This window comes from Anopheles coluzzii, chromosome 2 (assembly GCF_943734685.1).
Source record: "Anopheles coluzzii chromosome 2, AcolN3, whole genome shotgun sequence".
NCBI lineage: Eukaryota > Metazoa > Arthropoda > Insecta > Diptera > Culicidae > Anopheles > Anopheles coluzzii.
Genome location: NC_064670.1, coordinates 93,602,897 through 93,624,341, shown reverse-complemented (window position 1 = coordinate 93,624,341; position 21,445 = coordinate 93,602,897). Strand labels below are relative to the sequence as shown.

At 41.8% G+C, this 21,445-nt stretch overlaps 2 protein-coding genes across 10 annotated transcripts in view; both read right to left on the bottom strand.

The window, feature by feature from the left end:
* LOC120952983 (uncharacterized) overlaps positions 1-21,445 on the bottom strand; it is a 171,533-nt gene that overhangs the window by 83,133 nt on the left and 66,955 nt on the right. The window lies entirely within an intron of this gene.
* On the bottom strand, positions 95-2,980 carry LOC125906921 (uncharacterized). The gene is made up of 2 exons (XM_049607989.1): positions 2,075-2,980; positions 95-1,969 (listed from the first exon to the last, which is right to left on the bottom strand). Exon 2 carries the CDS (start codon positions 1,479-1,481, stop codon positions 483-485), a length of 999 nt encoding a protein of 332 aa, XP_049463946.1. The 5' UTR covers positions 1,482-1,969; positions 2,075-2,980; the 3' UTR covers positions 95-482.

Genomic DNA, 21,445 nt, shown 5'->3' with positions numbered 1-21,445 from the left:
TAACTTAACGTCAATATTGATATGCTGAATCAATTGCTTCATTATATAATGTATAACGATTGAATAGCGTATTTAAAAAAAATCCAAATGAAGACAAAATACAATTTTAATTTCAAAACTATAATTATGTTTACGATAGCCCGGAGTAAGTTTTAAAAAAACATTACTGGGGATCTTTATTTGCGAACTGCTAAACTAAGACTAAAGCTAACTTCTGGATTCGGTACTATTTAGCTAGGCTGGTGTTTTCGGTGCTGCCAGGTTTGCCGGTCACGTTGTCGTCCACGTTTATGATGATCATGTTGCCTCGGTCCGTCTGAACATACGACACCACACCTGGTCGTGGGAACCTGCTTCCAGTGGAGTTCCCGTTGGAACTTGACTCCGCGCGTGGAGTAACATCGATGGCTCGCTTGCGACCGTTTTCTTACTCAGCACCTGTATCATAGCGCGTAGCGCATGTGTACATAACTCCTCCCTCCTTAAACGTCGAGCGTCCTCGATCGACTTACCGACGTTTGCAGTGGGATGATGTTGTGAATAGCTTCGGTAGACATTTTCTTCTCTGCATGTTTGGTTTTGTGTTTGTAGATGCAAAATGCAGTTATAAGAAAGCCTGTTAGAACAACAATTAATATCCCTCCTGCAATTGTATGCGTGCGTAAGCGGAGTGTTATTGTATGGAGTTGATGTATGTTACTAATATGCATTGTGTGCAGATCTTGTATACTTGGCTTGTTAAGAGTTATTTCTGTTTTGCTGCCAGTTAAGGGTATGAAGTAGTCTTCTTGGTCTAGCACATCAATATGCGCAGTAAATGTGCTATTTAAGATTTTTACGGTGCAATTGCCGGTTTCAATTAGTGTGGGTACTGCTATTATTTGGCTGTTTGAGCATGAATCAATGACTGGCACTCCAAGGGTGGTATCGATTAGAATGACTCCTGGTTTCATTTCTCGTATTATCGTATGCTCGGAGCTCGTGGTGGTGGTACATTTAGATGGATGATTTCTGATGATATTTGAGATACACTTGTCGTTTAGCGGTTGTGGGTTGTTGCAAATCGTGCACTCCTCGTTAACATTGAAAATGGTGTTTTTATGTTTGGCTACAAATTTTACATCCGTCTCTACTCGGGTGTTGTTTACGTTTAGAGTTTCTATTCGTAAGAGGTCATAATCTTTTCGCTCTACTATCGGTATTTTTACTACTAGAAATATTTTTTTACCTATTGCTGTAACTATGCATGAAACATATTGTGAAATTTCCTCTTTAAAGTTCAGAAATATTTTCTGATCTTTTAATGTTTGCCATATATATTCCGTTTCGTTTGACGATAGAATATTTTTGTTTATTATGTTAGAACGAGCAAAGCTAATCTGTTCTTCTATGTCTTCTAGCAGTTGTACAATGTTATCAATGTTCAGGATAAGATTTACTTGTTCTATTTCAGTTTTTACGACTTTTATCTGATTATTCATTTGATTTTCGATTTTTTTTAGAGTTTGTGTAATTTTGTTCACTGATTTTTCTATTTCGGAATTAATTCTAACTTGAGCGTTAATGTTGGATATGATTTTGTTTTCTGAATGTTCTAAATGTTCTAGGTTGCTGTTAATTATGTTCAAATCTTCTTGATCTGGATTTCCTGCGATTATTTTTATAATTGTTCCTAAACCATTTATTATGCCTCTCTTTTGTTTTCTAGGTCTTATATTTCCTAATTTCTTATAAGCTGATAGGATTTTATAGTCTAAGGTGTCCTTAAGATGATTGGTTAGGCTAATATTATTGGCTAAATTCTGAATATAGTTAAGGTTAGTTTCTATTTTTTCCAGATTTATTGTATGTATTACTCTATGATATCCAATTTTTATTTTGGCCGTTCCTATTTTTATTGCGACTATTCTATCTTCTCTAGGAATTTCTCTGTAAATTGTTGCTGTTATAAGTTTTGAATTAGTCCAAACTATTATGAGGAAAAGAATCATTCCAAATTTCATTTTTAGTTTTTATAATATTCAGCTGTGATTTCTTTTTATCCACGTGTCGGGAAATTAGAGTTTTCCGTTACCTGTCCTTTGCTTTGTCCTTCCTCTTCTTCTTCGGTCGCTCGTTGTCCACGGATTGGGTCAGCGATTGTCCTTCCTTTTCTTCCTTGGTCGCTCGTTGTCCACGGATTGGGTCAGCGATTGTCCTTCCTTTTCTTCTTTGGTCACTCGTTGTCCACGGGTTGGGTCAGCGATTGTCCTGCGTTGATTAGTTTACCCAGTAACGCTGGCTGGGGAGTCTTGCCACTAGCTTTTGTTCGAATGTTCTCTTCCAATTCTAAATAGTTGAAACCAACCGTTCGTGCACTTGTTCTTACACTTTATGAAATAATGAAATTCACGCGATCGTCACGAGTCAACCACGGATCGGGCGATGGAGCAAAGTCCGGGCGATACACAGATTTATTTCCGTTATTTCACTGCACTGTACTTGAACACTTGTCACTGAACGTGAATTGGGCCTAGCCGACTGCGCCAATTATGTTTACGATAGCCCGGAGTAAGTTTTAAAAAAACATTACTGGGGATCTTTATTTGCGAACTGCTAAACTAAGACTAAAGCTAACTTCTGGATTCGGTACTATTTAGCTAGGCTGGTGTTTTCGGTGCTGCCAGGTTTGCCGGTCACGTTGTCGTCCACGTTTATGATGATCATGTTGCCTCGGTCCGTCTGAACATACGACACCACACCTGGTCGTGGGAACCTGCTTCCAGTGGAGTTCCCGTTGGAACTTGACTCCGCGCGTGGAGTAACATCGATGGCTCGCTTGCGACCGTTTTCTTACTCAGCACCTGTATCATAGCGCGTAGCGCATGTGTACATAACTCTATATTTGAATAAGTATGGAACATACTACAGTGCATTTATTCAGTAAAAAGATACGAATATTAAAGAAAAAAGAAAGCTATATAAAGAAGATATCTACCCTGCTAGTTCAGCAAAACCAAAATAGCTATTAACGAAGTCATCGATCCTGTTCTCGTGGCACGATAAGAAAATGAAATTCATCCCGCTTCCCAACGGCTCTTCCTACCTAAGCACTAGGAAAAGAAAAGCTCCATGCTTACCGGCAGCGCCTGCTATGCTGCACATTGTGCACATGGTTCCCCACTTCGCACCCCGAAGTTTGCCCATGCCTCATACATCGGGCGGTTCGTGGGGTCGATTGCTGGGCTAGGTCGCGGGTACACCAAGAAACGCCAGAAATAAAAGCTTTTTAACGTCCGCAAAGCTACCAACACAGAAGCCTCTGTACGTGTGTCTGTGTGTGTGTTTGTGTTTGTGTGGTAGGACATGCTTTCACCATGCCATGGTCATGCGTCGCTATTTTTGAACAAAACTGAATCCTTCACCATGATCACCACCACCACCTCCACTCGTAAGGTTCACTACCGGCTCCCGTGCGAGAAATAAAACGCACACGAGGACTCACGGTTGGCCATTACGGTTGGCACCCCCTGCTGTATTTACGAGATGATTCATTTCTCTAGAAGACATCACGCCCGAGACGATGCAAACATACACAACCACACACACTCACACACATACACCCACATTCAATTGTGCTTGATTGTGCAACCGGAAGTAAAACGGTCTGGCAAGGTGCCACGGACTTCTTTGCTGCATTTTTTCTTCTTTCTTTTCTATCACAGCACAATCACTCCCATCACAAACCCCTTTTTGACCAGTTGACCCCAGCTGTCCCCGGCTGCTCTCGCGCACCAACCTTTCACAAACACTGCTGGGTTCAACGTTTGCAGTGGTTTGGAACTGTCGGCGCTCAGTTGCGTCACTGCAGAGGATGCCAGCGTGTGGTTTTGTTTTTTGCTGCTGTGTTTAAATATATGTGCCCTGGAAAGGGTGCACTAGATGATGCTGTTGCTTTTCAATTGTTCGATGGACAGTTGGTTTTTGCGGTGGTTTGTTTTTCGTACCGAAAAGAAGAATTGATTATTTTGTGTAATATGGCATCCATTATTTGCAATGGATGGATCGGAATTGATGGCCTGGAGAGATATGCTGGATGGTTCGATTGTGTAACACTTAATTGTTTTTCTTCAGCCATGACTTCACGATGACAAACAGCTTTTTGATCATTCGATGCTATTTTCATAACGCAGAAAAATCCAATAAAACCGTCATGTCTTGCTTCCATTGATAAATAAAATATATTTAAAGTAAAGCTTAAAGTTTAAAGTAAAATAACTAATAACAATTGAAATTACAACTTCTTCAAAGAATTAATAAATGGAATTTCACCCGAAAAGACACAACCTCCACCCTCCTCGGAAAGCAATCAATCTCCCATCGAACCGATTTGCCGAATCGATCCGGTTCGGTGCCACCGAAGTTCATTTTCATATTTCAACAGCAGGTGTCAAAAGTGCACCACGCTTGTCGCGAAAGGACAAATTGGTTTTGGGGGATTTCGTGAGAAAAAATGAACACTCACTCTTGTCACAAAAGAGGGAAGGGGGCGGAAAACGCCCAGCTTTCACCACCGCAACCATGTACGGGGCGTTGCGTGGCGTTGAAGTTAATCAGTGTGATTGCATTGATTTTCCCTGGCGCACTCGCCCCACTCTGCAGCCCCTGCCGAAATGAAGCTCACGCCAACCCGCTCCCGCGAAGTGAGGGCAAAGTTTGGATTTTTTTAATGTAGAGAGAAGAAAAAACCAGTTACCGAATAAGTAAAACTTTCACCCCAGCAAGAAAGTTGTGGCAATTTTTCATGGAAAATGAGCATGTGCGCTCAACAACAACAAAAAAACAGAACCACAGGGGAATTTTGCCAAGTTTCACTAATCGAAAAGGAGATGGCTGAAGAGAACAGAAGTATAAAAAAGCAGAAGAAAAATCCTACCCCCAAAAAGGGCTTGCGGCTGTAGGAAAGTGAAAGTTTGTTGCTTATTTGTATCGACAATTGAACGAGTGAGGTGGACTGGGGGCTGCTACGGGCAAGCAAACCACAGCCACCACCAGCAGCACTGTGACAACTTCAAAGCTTCTACGGCGTTCGGGAAAACGGCATCCGAACCGGCGCACTCCCTGAAATGAAATGCACGAGTGAAGAAAGCAGCCGGCAAAGCAAAGATCAATCTCGACGCTACCCACAACCACACAGGCCCCCTCGAACGTGAACTAATCAGTTCCAGTGACATCGAAGTTGAAGACTCTAATTGGAAAGGTACACACCGCTACGCACACATACACAAAGATACACCGTCACACACGAAGGCACACGCACCAGCAGTAGCAGCAGCAGCAGTGCCAGTGCCGCAGGATAAAGTTTTGCCACCGTGAGAAAAGCACCAAGTTCGATCGCTATGTAAACCTTCTGCTGTGTGTCATAACATGCCGCCTTTTGTTGGGTGGTTGCCATTTTCTTTCTTTTTCCCATGCAAGAGGGAACGAGGCAGTTGAAGGGTGGAAGCACGGTGGAAAAATGGCGAACTTTTTGGATGAAACGCTTACGACAAACCTTCGACAGCAGAACGTCACCACCTATCGGGTTTTGAGAAGTTGAAAAGGGGGCGTGTGTCGCTGGATTTTCCTTATTACCTAACGTCAGCGTGGAAAACAGCGTGGTGTGAAGTTGCGGCGTGTGTGAGTGTAGATTGATTGAAGAATGATCAAACTCATCGAGCGTGGTGCAGCTGTGGCCAAAGAAGCAAGGAACATTGCTGAAGGAGTAAAAAAAGGCGGGGAGGGCAAACCCAATCACCATGCCAATGTTTAAATATCGATTATGAAGTGAAAACAGGGTACAACGCTGAAAACGCATATAATATTGTGAAACTCACTAAAATACAGGGTTTTGCAAGTCACTTTCGCATGTGCGCATAATTATTCACTGCATCCAAGATATTTTTCATCAGTTAGGATTTCTCTACATCAGTTAGCTATGTGTAAGACAAAAGGAGGGCTAAATATTCTAATACCGGAGGAGAAATTAAAAGCAACACTTATTACAAAGCTTCTTCTTCTTCTTTGGCTCAACAACCGTTGCCGGTCAAGGCCTGCCTGTACCACTAGTGGGCTTTGGCTTTCAGTGACTAATTGATTTCCCCCCATAGCAGGATAGTCAATCCTACGTATGGCGGCACGGTCTATTTGGGGATCGAACCCATGACGGGCATGTTGTTAAGTCGTACGAGTTGACGACTGTACTACGAGACCGGCTTATTACAAAGCATTTAAGCATTAATTACCAGTAGGATGTTAAGAACCAGGGCATTATTTAACATATAATTCAGATGGACTAATTTTGGACCTAACGATCCTTTATTAAAAATGATAAGTGCCTATAACTCGCTAGGAAACAATGTTGACTTGAACTTACGGACCTTTTTACATAGCAGAGTACGACGCATTCACAGTTTATGTTGTTTATTTATTTATTTGGTTGATTGACAGTTAAACTACTTATGTCTTTTGATACGTTTTTGTTAGCACTGTTCTTTAGCATTACTTATAAAAATAAGTATGTTATGTAAGCTTACACCAACTGGATAACTTTCGGAATAAATAATAATAATAATAATAATAATAATAATAATAATAATAATAATAATAAATAATAATAATAATAATAATAATAATAATTATTATTATTATTATTATTATTATTATTAATATTATTATTATAAAAATGATAACAATAATAATAATAATAATAATAATAATAATAATAATAATAATAATAAAAATAATAATAATAGTAATAATAATAATAATAATAATAATAATAATAATAATAATAATAATAATAATAATAATAATAATAATAAAGGATATAGAAAACATTAAACATCTTAAAGAATTTATCACAGTCAATCACAATCCACCCGATATCTCAGACATTCCACCATCATATCCATGCATGAAAACAATAAGAATATAATTGGCTTTTCTATCAACTGCAATAATAAAAAAAACCAACAGCAAGCACAATTCACAAATCAATGGTCAGTTCCTATAGCACACTACATACACATGGTTTTCTAAGTCACTTTCAAATGTGCACATAATTATTCATCGCATCCAAGATGTTTTTTACAGTTTTCGAATTTTGTATTTGCTTCAACATGAAAGTTCAGTTTCAACACATGATTTTCAACACAAAACAAAGAACTGTCAAACTCAATGCAGCTTGAGTCGTGTTGAAAATCATGAAGAAGTAATTAAAAATTATTTTGATGAAAATGAAGTGTCAGATCTATGTGGAATAACATTATGCACGCGGTGAATAACAATGGTTACATTCGAAACTGACTTGGAAAACCCTAAAGCCGGCCCGAATCTTTCACACACAAAATCGGAAAGCTCATGTCCTCCTTCTTCCCTGCATAAACTAGAAATAAACTCCAATCGATTGATTTTATGTTTTCATCTTCTTCGTTTTTTTTTGAAGGCTCAATAATAATGGTCAACCCTAAAACGATTGCTGAAAGCGGCATCCCTCCTTTGCAGCATGAAAAACTAAATCGGATTTCTCAGGACAATCATCCTTTCCGTCCCCCCAAAAACAGCCCAAAGCCGCTTACTGTCCCACACAAAACACACACACACACACACCGCAGGATGATGGAATTGTTGATGAATTGTTACCCGCCACCGGTCAGTGTATAGATGCTCCCAGCTGGCCTGCGCCGACAGTGCGTCCACAATGCCAACGCAATCGAATTCCGCTGGGAGGGCGAGTAAGAAATATAACCTATAATAGCAAACACCACAGGCAACACCGGGGGAATGCTATATAATTTTGGCTAGCTTTCGATGGTCAGCCGGTGCCTGTGCCTGCCCTTTCCAGTGGACTCGAGCGCCTGACAGGGAGCATGCGAAAGAACCACACGCTGACAGGCGAACAATGCTGACTTCACAATGGGGCTGTAGTGAAGAATGTATGATTATCGGTTTTCATCGGCACAGCTTCACGATCCTGAGCACGATGCTGCACTACCGCCACCACTGCTGCCCACCACGGCCATCCAATCTGGCCGGTACGTGGCTGTGTACATAAATAATTCTATTATAGGTTATAAGTAGCGTTGCCCCGTGTCGGTTCCATTTCATCCGGCCCGGATAGCTCCTTTGGTATGGTTTGGTGCCTGGGCAGGGCAAGCGTGGAGCCTTCACAGTGATGGCACAGCGACCGATGGCATTCTTGCTAGAATGACTGAACCTCAACGCTCGCTCGGGGTTTCAACGCTCTCTTCCACCCGCCTGAAGGGATTGTACGATAGACAGCACGTACTCGCTCGAAATGAGGATTGCCGCGGACGAAGCAAGAGGACGCCATGAGCCGAGCGCATCAAGGAGGACAGCGCGCGCACACACACACATACAGGTTTTTTGCTCCGATCCGATAAGATAAATCAATAAATTTTTACGTCGATGTATGGTTTATGCGACCCTTGGGGGACTGGGCACAACAGGACAAAATAAAACGGAAAAGCAACCAAGACGGACACTATTTCCACAGTGTCCTTAAGTGAACTCCGTCTTACACTACGCAGCACGTACACAAATCGAACCCCAACACTGTGTACCCGGGGTGGCACGAACGGGAGCAGAACCAACCTAGTCGCAGTCACTTCCATTCATTTGACCATTTCTCTCGCTCATCACATATCCTTATTATCTGCCGAGCGTAACACGGCCGGACAGCGGCCCCCTGAAACGTGTACGCCCCATGTACCAAACGACGTCCTCGAACGGTTCCCACAGTCCAGCGCACTGTACGAAGACGAATGTCTACAACACCCTACAAGAAGCTTGTACACCATGGGCAATGACGAGCATAGCTGCTCTTCCATCCCTTTGGTGATGGGGGCCAAAGAGGGGTGGAGTGGGACGGTCGTAGCGAGCGGTAACATTCATCACTGCCATGTCCGTGCGAACCTTTCGAAGGCACTACACTCGGCAGCACCCGCGCTACGGGTTCGTCGTTCACTGCTTTCCTCCAGGGGTTTCTTGACACGCGGACAACCCAGCACAATGTATGGACGCGCGCGCACGCCTTTGTGTGTGTGTGTGTGTGTGGGAGGGGGGGGGGGGGGAGAGTTAGTTTCTAAGTGTATACATTTTTTCTTCCGCTGCCGAGCAGCATCCGAATGCAACATCATCAGGTTCGCATTTACGACGGTTGCACCAATCCAGTAATAAAGGGCGCCCGCACGTGAGCGTCCCGTGACGGATCGATGTGACTGGCACTAAGGATTCTTAATTTAAGGAAGCGTTTTAAAAATAATGCCCGCTTAAGGGTGCAATTCACCGGCAGGGCATTTTCATTATTCGTAAATTACTTAAGTGGTTGCTGTTAATCTTTTATTCAGCTATTAATTATCCTGTTTATTACATGAAAGTTTGGTAGTTCAGTTAGAGAGTTTAATTTTCAAGGCTATAACACACGATTACTGCTTTGCAACAAGACCATCGATTGGGCTTATATTGAACATCGTTTCACAAACAGTTACTAAAGTAATGATCATCATTACCAAGAAGATATCTTCCCAATAATTCTGACTTTGACGTTGAGTGCCGCACACTTCTGTACAATAGCGTATAAGCCTCTTCGCCACAACAAAAGCCAATTCCCGAAAAGAAAGAAACGAACAATAACACTTTCCCGCCAAGAACGTGGTGTTATTAACGTCAAAAGCTAGGCGTACCACCGCACTGCTACGCCTTCACTCAATAACCATACTCATCTTATCATTAGCTCAGAGGTCCGTCTTCTGCTGGCGTCTTCGCCATCTTCCCTCTTCACCCGCACCGCGGTGGTCGTTACGGAATCAGCAAAAGTGCGCGTACAGTTGCGCGTGTAAGCACACGCGTCATCCAACGCGGAGGGGCAAAGTGTCGCATCGCACCCACCCCCTACGTCAGCGAGTATTCGCGCTACATGCTAAGCGTCCAACGTCATTTTGTCGCCCCAGCCGCGCGGAGTGAATATCGGGTGGACAATGAACCTGCCCATTGTACGTCAGGATTGCACCTGATAGCGTTTCGGCTGGATGGATGATTACAGGTTGATTTGCAGCAGATAGAGCCGGTTTGCGCAATGGGGTCGTAGTAAACTATTTGCTCAAGTTTTTTGCAAGAAACTTAAGTATTTCGAAATATGAAAATATGGATTGATGAGTTTTGTTCTCTAATTGGAACACAGAGGGTATTGATGTTTGGAGACTGATTGCGAAAGCGTATTAATACGTTGACAGGCAATGCACTACACAATTATTCATTGTGCTCTGGACTGTAAAATGCATGCAAACACGTGCCACCGCAAATGCAAACCAAATCAGAATACTTGAATACACTTCCCACTAAATGCCGAAAAAACACAACACTCGCGGCACAATGCCTATAAATTGAGCCAGCTGCGTTAAAACCGATGCTAACGATCGCGTTACGATATGAATATGGCACGCAAGCAGTCTCTCCAACAACCTACATCGAACACCCCCTTCCCCCTCCCACTCTGTTTTTGTTTTCGCAAATTCGCTACGTATTCATGAGCTTTCAATATTTGATATGGAAACCATGGCGATTAAAATGGCTCCATCACAACGGAATTCGCATGAATTCGCTACAGAGAGAGAGAGAGAGAGAGTGCGCGCACTGCATTGAAAACGAACCGTCAAAGGCATTAAAAAAAGCATACCGGCGGTTCCGCGTCGAATCCTTTCGCGCGCGCCTCGTGCTTCACGCTCGCGGAAAGAGTTTTGGCAAGAAAATAAGGTCCATATTTTCTGTGCGAAACCGTACCCAAAAGCCGCCCGCTTGAAAGCATAGAGCATAGAGCACAGAGAGGAGTAAAAATTCCGCAAACGCAGTATGTGAAATGATGCTTGCGTTTGGCGAAAAATACGCCAAAGAAAATGGCTTGCATAATAAATTACTCGATCATGCATCTGCGGATAAAGTTTTGCAAACTCGTTTAAAATTCTACCCCCAAATAGAGTTTTCCTATTCGCTTCATCCACTCAAGAATTGTGCTTTCTTTTTTCTGAGGTTTTTTTTTGTTGCGAAAAGCGTACCATGCAAAAATGCACATCGCATCGAGGTAAAGCCGCTTCAAAGAAGCCTCGTTTGGTGTGGAGGAGGTTAGAGAAAAAAAACATCTTAATCTGCAATAAAAATGGCGAGGCAAAAGCTTTCGCAAGCGCAATCGCAACGACTAGCTTCGCTTCTGTTGCAATTTTTATGCATTTTCTCGTGGTGTGTGTTTTTTTTTTCGTGCAAACGTGCACAAATGAACATTCTGTGTCTTATGCGCACAAATGGCGCAAGGGTGAAATGGGCGGTAGGTAGGCGGGAAAGGTAGAAGAGTTCGATGCATTCTACAGTCACGTATGCACGTTTGCGATAGTGAAAACTCTCCGCACGTGCATCTGCTCGATCACGTTTGGTTGGCCTACAGAATTCTTTTACAGTGTCGAGCAGATAACAAAAAAAAAAACAATCGAACACATAATATCATCTATTCGTGATGCTATTGGGCCGTTGTTTTTGCTGTTACAAACCAATCAGAACCTTCTTATCTACTGGTGCAGCTCGCAACGGTTGCACCGTGTCGCAGAGCTGGGAAGGAATAATTCAACCATAATACCCTTTTTTGCATCAATAGTTCATCATTTTCTTCAAGCCATAGTGTGAAAGCAACCATTCCTGTACCGTAACCGCAGCGCACTATTGGCGTCATTAGCTGAAAGCTACATTTTTGCAGAAATAAATTTCACAATACAGCGATTTTCCAACAAGCTGTAATATGTTCGATGGCTGTTACGGTCGCCATGTGGTATGTTTTGAGATAGTCACAGTACGTTGGATTTTGGGTCGATCGCAATGTAGTAACTTTGAACTCGCGTTGGTCAGGGTGGCCTTCGTCATCGTTTGCCGAATTTAGTAGAACTGAGGTGGATACTGTTCCGAAGCGGACTTTCGACACTTGATCGTCCAGGCGATCATAGAAACCTTTAGGAGGTTTCCCTTACTGGAAACGTTGGAGTTTAGAGGCCTTACCTTGGGTAGGGGGACATAACTAAACTCTTTAAATGAGAACTCGATAGATGTAGGATGGGCATAGTCCTATCCTGACAGTCCGAACGAATCTGACCTGCCATGATCGGAGTTGGTTTTATTTATACTCAAATGAAGTTAAGGGTTTCTCACATTTGGTTCCGGGTTGTATGTTGGAAAGTTATTGTTTTCACTAAGCTAGTTACGATTGTCTTTTGTTGACAAGAACGATGGTTCTTGTCACTAAGTTCCTGTTTTGGGTTTAATGCTTCTACTGTTCCTGCTTTGGGTTATAAAGCATAAACTGTTCCTGCTTATGTTGTATGTTTCGGTTGGTTCTGTTAAATGTGTCACAATTGTTTTTATATGAACGGTGTGGCCTGAGCTCTTCCGGGTGTGTATGGTATGATCTGATTTACTGAATGTGTTATAATGAATGTGTTACAATGGTGTGACTTGGCTTTCCAAAGTGTGTTACTATGTGTCTATGGCTGATAGTGTGTATTACAATATGTTCTGTATAGCAGATATGCTACACCTCCCCCCTTTAATAGAATAACGTAAATAATGAAATTGTTTGAAGTTATTCTTTTCATTTAAATAAACTGTTTTTTTTTTGCTATGCTTTTTTTTTGGTTTAGTAATAAAATCATTTCTTATCTCTTAAGGTGGGTAATATTTTATGTAAATAGATCTATTGTTTAGAGATAAAGAATTGGGAATATTTAATTTTCCTATAAAATATTTAGATTTTCCTATAATTTGTTTGTTAGGTTCACATATAGAGTTTTCTGCTTTTATAGATATTATGACTTTTAGCATGGAGATAACATTATGAAATTTTACTAGGAGCTCTTTTAAATACTTTTCGTAAGCAATAGTTCTTCTTGGTTCTTTTACGTTTACATCACATAATGTGGAATATTTCATTTTTCTAGCCTTTTTATCCTGGCAATATAATTCATTGTTTGATTCATTTATATAATTCTTCTTTGATTTGATGTTACGTTTTCTTCTCTTTATATGTTTTAGCTCGATTGTATGATTTTTGTTGCAAGAAATCTCATTATTTATTTCCATTTTGTCTAGCAGTAATAAACTATCTGTCACTTGTTCTTCAACAATATTTTTCTCATTGTCATTACTTGTTGTAATCATTTGTATATGTTGTTTGTTTTCATGTTTATAATCATGTTTAGCATCATTTTCATATTCTTTTGTTAAGTTATTATTCTCTTTAAATATCATTTCAGAGTCGTCTCTTGGCCCTTTCATATCATTAATTGTTTCATTATTTAATGCATTTCTTCTTTTTGATATATCTTCAAGTTTTCTGTTTAAATATTTCGTTTTGCTTTTAATATTTTTATAATCTTTGTGAGTTCGATCGTTCATTTGAATAGTATCTGTATAGTCTTCGTAATTTTGATTATTGAATTGTGTATGATAGCATTGGATTTTATTGGAATTGTTCTGACTACTGTTGTTATTTTTTATATAACTGTAGTTATTGGATGGTGTTTGAGTTTTTATTGATTGATCAAAATTTGGATAAATTTGATAATTAATTTGGGTATCTTTGTGTTGAAAATCCCTATTGTTGTTTCTGTTGTTGTTCTGTGCATATCTTACGGGTGGGAACCTGGGTAGGTTTTGTGTCTGAAATCTATTATTATTTTGGAATTTGTTGAAATTATTCCTTCCTTGGTAGTTGTTTCCATACTCTCTATTTTTCCTGTTAGCGTTTGCATATAGGATCTTTATATGATCATTATTTCCCTTTTTCATTCTGTCTTCTAGCTCCAACTCTACTGCTCGCTCTATTGCTTCATGCAAGGTTTCGAATTTACTCGATCTCATTATAATTTTGGTCTCGAAATTTTTGAGTCCATAACTCAATGCACTGATTCCTGATTTAGTTGCCTTTTTTCTTGCTACTTCTGGCGCTATCTCTTCTGCAATGTATGCTTCTTCTAGTTGTTGCGTTAATTTTTCAATAACGCTTCCAAAATCTTCTATCCTTCCAATCTGTTTAGTATTGTCCATTTTCAATACTAAGATCTCTGGTGTTACCTTTATGCTGCACCTGTCTTGTAATTTGCTAATTATATCTTCGATTGAGGTTGGGTTTTCCCCTACGACAATTCGCGCTTTTCCTGTAAGACGTCCTAATACTAGTTCTATTATTGTTTCTTTATTTTCCGGATTTACTATTTTCTTTAGTACGTTTAAATTTGACACCATACTTTTCAAATCCTTCTCATTACCATCATACTTTGATATGAGAGAAGTGGTGATTTTAATTAATTCCATAATGTCAGCCATTTTGTCTGGTTTAGTTTCTATTGTTAGTCAAATTGCCTAAAGAGGCAGAGCCTACATTTGTTCAGCTGTTTCACCTGATCATAATTTATGTCTGATTCTTCTATTTTCTCTAACAATTTTTGCATCGTTCAATTTGTTATTGTTGGTATTGTCACAGTCTATAGACAATTTAAGTAAATTAATAGCCTGTTTTTGATACTTTATGCAGTCTGATCAGTAAAATTTCGTATTTACGGTACCTTTTTTTAAATACATAGCATGTATCTTTGTTGTTGCAGCTCATGATGATGCCTCGTTACCGGTGCTTGGTGTTTAATCGATGCTTGGTGTTTACTCGATGTCTGATAAGAATTTTTACGATGTCATCAGTCGTCACTCGACGTCTTTTCGAGGTTGGGACCCTATGTCCATTCGCGCATGCCAATCCATATTGGGCAGTGAACTCGCCTTGTCTTCTCGTCTTCCACGTTGGGAACGGTTGTTCCATTCAATCACACTGGTTACATCTCGTGGACTGTATTCTCGCCATTCATTCTATCACCTTTCCGATAAACATCACTTCTACATAGGTATTGCTTATGGTTTCACTGCACTGCTTCTCATTACTCATGACATCATTATTTCCGTTTACTTTAGTTGATGCGATGTTCCTCACTTCAAGGTAGCTCTAGTTTGCAAACTGATCGCTTAAGGGTTTATTCATAATGTTGTTGCATTTTTGCACGTTAAGGTAGGTTGTCACAACACTTTTTCGCATAATTGCTTTATATCACACTTCAAACGGTTCATCACTTATATTTTCGATGAGTTGTCATTTTGTACACCACACTGTATTTGCTTTTGGTCGCTCATTCATAGCGATTGTTTTTTTTTATATGGGTCACTTGTGCCAGTTGCGTTGTTCAATACAAATTTGCACATTTGACACTTTTTTCCGTCGTATACCGGTTATGGTCAAAAACGCACTTTTTTACACTATTTGATGCGTTAGCACGACACTGCTGTACGTTACCGTTGTACGTATCACAAATAATTTGTTTATACTTCTGCCCGTCGATTGCAGATTAAGGTCACGGTCGCCATGTAATATGTTCGATGGCTGTTACGGTCGCCATGTGGTATGTTTTGAGATAGTCACAGTACGTTGGATTTTGGGTCGATCGCAATGTAGTAACTTTGAACTCGCGTTGGTCAGGGTGGCCTTCGTCATCGTTTGCCGAATTTAGTAGAACTGAGGTGGATACTGTTCCGAAGCGGACTTTCGACACTTGATCGTCCAGGCGATCATAGAAACCTTTAGGAGGTTTCCCTTACTGGAAACGTTGGAGTTTAGAGGCCTTACCTTGGGTAGGGGGACATAACTAAACTCTTTAAATGAGAACTCGATAGATGTAGGATGGGCATAGTCCTATCCTGACAGTCCGAACGAATCTGACCTGCCATGATCGGAGTTGGTTTTATTTATACTCAAATGAAGTTAAGGGTTTCTCACATTTGGTTCCGGGTTGTATGTTGGAAAGTTATTGTTTTCACTAAGCTAGTTACGATTGTCTTTTGTTGACAAGAACGATGGTTCTTGTCACTAAGTTCCTGTTTTGGGTTTAATGCTTCTACTGTTCCTGCTTTGGGTTATAAAGCATAAACTGTTCCTGCTTATGTTGTATGTTTCGGTTGGTTCTGTTAAATGTGTCACAATTGTTTTTATATGAACGGTGTGGCCTGAGCTCTTCCGGGTGTGTATGGTATGATCTGATTTACTGAATGTGTTTTAATGAATGTGTTACAATGGTGTGACTTGGCTTTCCAAAGTGTGTTACTATGTGTCTATGGCTGATAGTGTGTATTACAATATGTTCTGTATAGCAGATATGCTACAAAGCTCTTCTAGTAGTCAAGTTGTAGCAATCAAAAAATGGAGGAAAAAACATCTTTAAAAGCGTACTGCAACGACCAATACAGCAATACTGATGTAAGCGATGCCTACGCAAGTGGTGACATTGTTAGTAGGAGGGCTCAACATTTGCGGTAAAATTGATTCGGAAGATACTTGGTTGCTTGCTGTTCACAGAACAATGGCACAGTGAAATTGTACGGTAAGAATAGCAAATGTCGTAATACGAAAAATTGGCTATTGTGTAATGAAAAAGGCTTTACTTAATTTTGATTTGGATTGACAGATAGAAGGAGACGCGCTTGGTGGTTTATAAAACGAACATCTTTTTAACAAGGTCTCATAAAATGCTTGTGTGTATGATATACTTTTAATTGGGCCTCCAAATACGACACATTTTGTCCCTAGCTCACGCCCCGGGTAGCCTTGTTTGATGAGCTTCGTTGGCCTGGTTTCGATTTTAGATCTCTAGCAGGCTACGGCACCACCGCCCAATCGAAAATGTGGAAAACTATAAAACTCACCTTTCACCGACCTCATCGCCGAACAAACCCACATTTTGCCCTCTCCAGCACATCCAGCCAACAGTCTTCAGCTTTTCCCGGAACAGCCTCTTGCGTCTCTGCGACAGCACAGAACAAGCACACGACTGTGCCACGAGCACGAGCATTTCGCTGCTCAAGTACGGCTGAGGGCGCCATTGGACGTGGGTGGGTAGAGCTTTTCGTACGAAGCATACCTCCATACGAACAGGCGAACGGTATGCTTGTGGTTAATGCTTCTAGAATTTCGCCCCAGTAAGAAGATCTCACCGTCTTCGCGACCTTGTTAGCATCGACGTGAAAATGCTTGTCGCGTGGGTGTGGGTGTGTGTGTGTGGTGGATCCATCCAACTAGTTCCAACCCACCTGCATACCATCGGGGAGGGGGAACCATCATGCTATTAATGCTGTACCCGTGACTGGCACGACTTCTCCGCCTTGAGCATGTGCCCGATTTCGATGTGTGTGTGTCACTCGCACGCCAAAAGGCACCGTCGTCTCCGATTGGTGCTTAATTGCTGGAGTGATAATGAAATTTAAGTTAGCCGTTTTTGCTCCCATGCTTTCGTGCTTGTACCGTGCTCTAGTTTTCCATCCTAGATCGTTCTAGGGCGGTGGAGTCTGAGTAGCGGGCGCGGGAAAAGCGAAGCAGCAAATAATCATGAAGCACCAGGCGCATCCACCCACCAAAAGAGAGAGTGGGAGGAGGGGGGCAACGTGCAGATGGCCGGGGGGTAATGATGGTTTGATGATGCAGTGAAGCACCATGGACACACGAGCTTATTCGCTTGATTTATGATTCGGTACACGGTACTGTGCCGTGACTCTATCCATCCATTGACCCGGGTGAGCGTTTGGTGATCGTTAACAACCGCACATCGATGGTGGGTAAGGTTCCTGTTGATTCTGGCAAAACTGCGCCGCTTGGTAGTAGCAGTACACGGTGGTGGGTGTACGCGAGGCCATGTAGGTAATTGCTCACTGGACCATCGTCTTGAAATGTACGTCTTTCTCGCGCAGAAGATGTATTACGTTTACGCGCGATACGCTCTGCCGCAACAGCGGTTTTGGTTTTTCGCTGGAAAATAGACTCCTGAAAAATCGATTCCAATAGCTACAATTTAGTTAAACATGAACTTTAACTAAATTACTGCCTGCCCGCTTCGCTGTGCGCACAGTTTAGGATCGTTGCTGCTTCTCAACTTACGACCGACACGCTGAATTAACGGTGCGGTTAGATAACTGCGCTCCCGCGGTAAGCAAACACTTCCGTTTTCAGCTGTACCGGGCGTTTGTGTGTGTGTGTGTGTGTGTGCGTCTGTGTTAATGTTTAACTTCATCTCGAGTGAAAATCGCATATTATCGCTGTCTTACGCGCAATCTCCCCTCTTCATCCCAAGTTATCATGCCAACGACCACGTGGGAGCATATTTGGAATTAATTATTATCACCGTCGCCTCGAGGCTGTGTCCCGGGGGACCGGCTGCCCCGTGCGGAGTGCGCGAAAACTTTCCACCAGAAACAGTTACCTTCACACCGTCCTGCCCTCTCCACAGGAACGCCCACAGGAGCGCACAACGCTTAACTCACAAAACAAGGATCTGCTTTATCTTGTGATTATTACCTTATCCAGCCCGGTCGCTTCACCATTCCTTCCCTCCCACCATTTTCCACCAGCCCAATGCGATCACGGAGCAGATTCTTGTGGTTTTTGCACCGTCTTCGCTAGAGCTTCGCTAGACGCGAACGAAATGCTAACATTCCTCGCGCAAAACTTTTCGCCAACCAGCACTACCCCTCGTTCGCGCAGAGAACGCGCGGGCGCACCATAAATTCCTCTGCCAATCGAGAAAATCGATACTATAGAAAAGTTTCACCAGCAGCACTACACGTGCCCTCCTACCGATTGCCGATGACTGACGGTGGTTCGGTTTGGTGTGGCTGTGCAGCTGTGTATGCTTGGGTCGAAGTGCCATGGTCCGTTTGGATGCTCACTTTGCGCGAACCGTACACAGCTTTCGGGTCATAAGCGGCACAGACGGGATCGATAAGACACCGTGATCGAGGGTGGGACGAGCCCGTGTGGGTGTCGAGGGAAATAATTTAAAATGTAAAACTATTAATTTTCCTCTTAATCCGTTATGCTGTAAGCGATGAGCACGTTAGGCGATACACCACCGTCACCGGCAAGTGCAATGGTGTGTCATTAATATGCAATTATTCCTACTCCGAACGGCTCACCAGCGTCGATACGGCGAAAAACAGTGCTTATCATGGCCAGCTTTTTTTGTTACTCGAAAGCTCATGGAAAAAATGTTGTAATCAATATCGGCTCGGTACCGCAAACGGTATATCGTTAATTAAATTTCGATTCAAAATTCGAACCATCCTTCAGGGCAAATTGAAAACGTCACTCCATTTTGTGATGCTTGCGCTAGGTATGGAAAATTAAATAATTGTATTATTGCAGCTAACAGCAATTAAAATCGCCACACTAGAAGCTACTGTACAATAGTTGTATTTGCTCATCAGTTTTCAAATGGCTAGCGATGCTATCAGTTATGCTTGCGTAGGATGAATTCTAATTAAACCATCAGAACTCAAGCCTTTTCCAAGTGAACCGGCACAAATTGCTGCATCGAACCAGAAACAGGCTTCATCATTCCCATAAATTAACACCCACGTTCGGTTCACTGCAAATAGTTGCACTCTTATCCAGCAGGAAGCTCAAAAGCCACCACAAGGCATGACAACGTCTTCGGCAGTGGAAATAACTCGACTAAAAATTTTACCTCCACCTTCAGGACGGGTTATTATATCACGTGACAAAAGAGTTGAAACTGGATTAGCATGAAATTGTTCATAAATCCTTCAACGTACGCTCTTCTGCACCTCCCCCTCAACGATAGATACACGCTAGCGGTGTGTGGGACGCATTGGAAAGACATTCAATATGCTCTTCCCACGCTACATCACACGCACGGGACGTTATTATATGACGCGAAAATAACGCACTGTTGTGTATAGCACACACCAAGCGTGTTTTGGATACGAGCTTTGCTAGTCTCAAATCACACCCAAACGATTTCTTCACCTTTTTTCCTTATCGCGCTTTTATCACACCTGTAACTAAATCTGTAGCCGTTTACGTTGCTCTTGCGTACATCTAGCGGCTATTTTTTAGCAAGAAACTTCAAAGATATCATATCCTGACAGGGTAATCGGTTTGATTTTCATGAAACAGAAGATTTCGTGGGCTGTGTGATTTGATGTTGTAGTACAGTTTGTTCCCGAGTTACGCGGTTTCTGCGGTCCCGACGAATCCGCGTAACTCGAATATCCGCGTATGTCGAATTTCACGTTTTTTGACTAAAATACTATTGATTACTCTGAGTTTTTTTTAATTTAATTTATTATTTTTATACACTTTATCATTTATATGATATGATTCGTGCAGAAAATTATAATATTTCTGGCTTTTAAGCGGTTTCAATTTGTTAGCATAAATGCAATTTATACCGAACTTGACGCAAATTGTACTGATTTGACATTTAATCTGTCAAATTTAGAAAACCGCGTATCTCCGAATCCGCGTATGTCGAGAAGCGCGTAACTCGGGAACAGACTGTATACGTTATTTGTAAAGGCCGGGGGACACTGTCCGTACTCGCTAGCGTAATTTTGATTATCACTAGCGCATCTGGCAGCGGCTGACTGCAGCATTTTGCTAAACAATTTGAAGCCGTTTTAGAAAATATGTTATTTTTCCATGTTTTATATTTAATTCGGTTGAGAAAAGTTTTGTAAAATGTGCACCTGCACCTGCAATGTCCTGCACGCATTGCATCCATTTTCATGACAAAAAACGATGAAAAACTACTTAATTTTGAGATTCGGCATGAGCATTCTCTCGATGACCAAAAAAGCTTCCACCAGCCGCCGCCAGATGCGCTAGTGAAAATCAAAATTAAACTAGCGAGTACGGATAGTGTTCCCCGACCTTAAGCGTTTTAACAAAGAAACAAATATCATACGGCTTATTCATCCCGTTTTGGATCATCATTTTAAATGTTGTCCACATTTTTGCAATGATATATAAATTTCAATTATATCTAACGTTGAATTCCAATTTGAACTTTGAGGAATTTCAGCGATTTTTACAGCATAATAAAATGTATTATAATTTATGTTTTAACGTTTTTAGCAAACCAATAAAACAAATTCCCGTACCTTTTCAATTCGCTCCAGTCGGGCGAAACACAAACACAACCCACGGCACGTTCACGGAAGGTAAACGGAGCCGCTTTGATGCGCGAATTAATTTGCTCTTTCATTACTTATACGGCCACCCCATCCACCCGGCGCACCCCGATGTCACCCCGATCAATGGCGTCAATTATTCAATCGCCTCTCGTTGAGAGCGTCTTTACCCTATAGCCTAGCTATCTACGGTGCAGCCAGCCGAGATGCACCGCCACCACCTCGACACACTCGACTCGAACTGGTCGCTCGACCGCTCGCCAATATGGTCATCGCGCGTAAAGGTCGCGTGCGTCGCAGCTTTTGCGCTGATACGATCACGGATGACGACGACGACGCCGACAGAAATGGC

Excerpts from the sequence above, each read along its gene's own strand:
- LOC125906921 (XM_049607989.1), bottom strand. The coding sequence starts at position 1,481 with ATGAATAATCAGATAAAAGTCGTAAAAACTGAAATAGAACAAGTAAAT.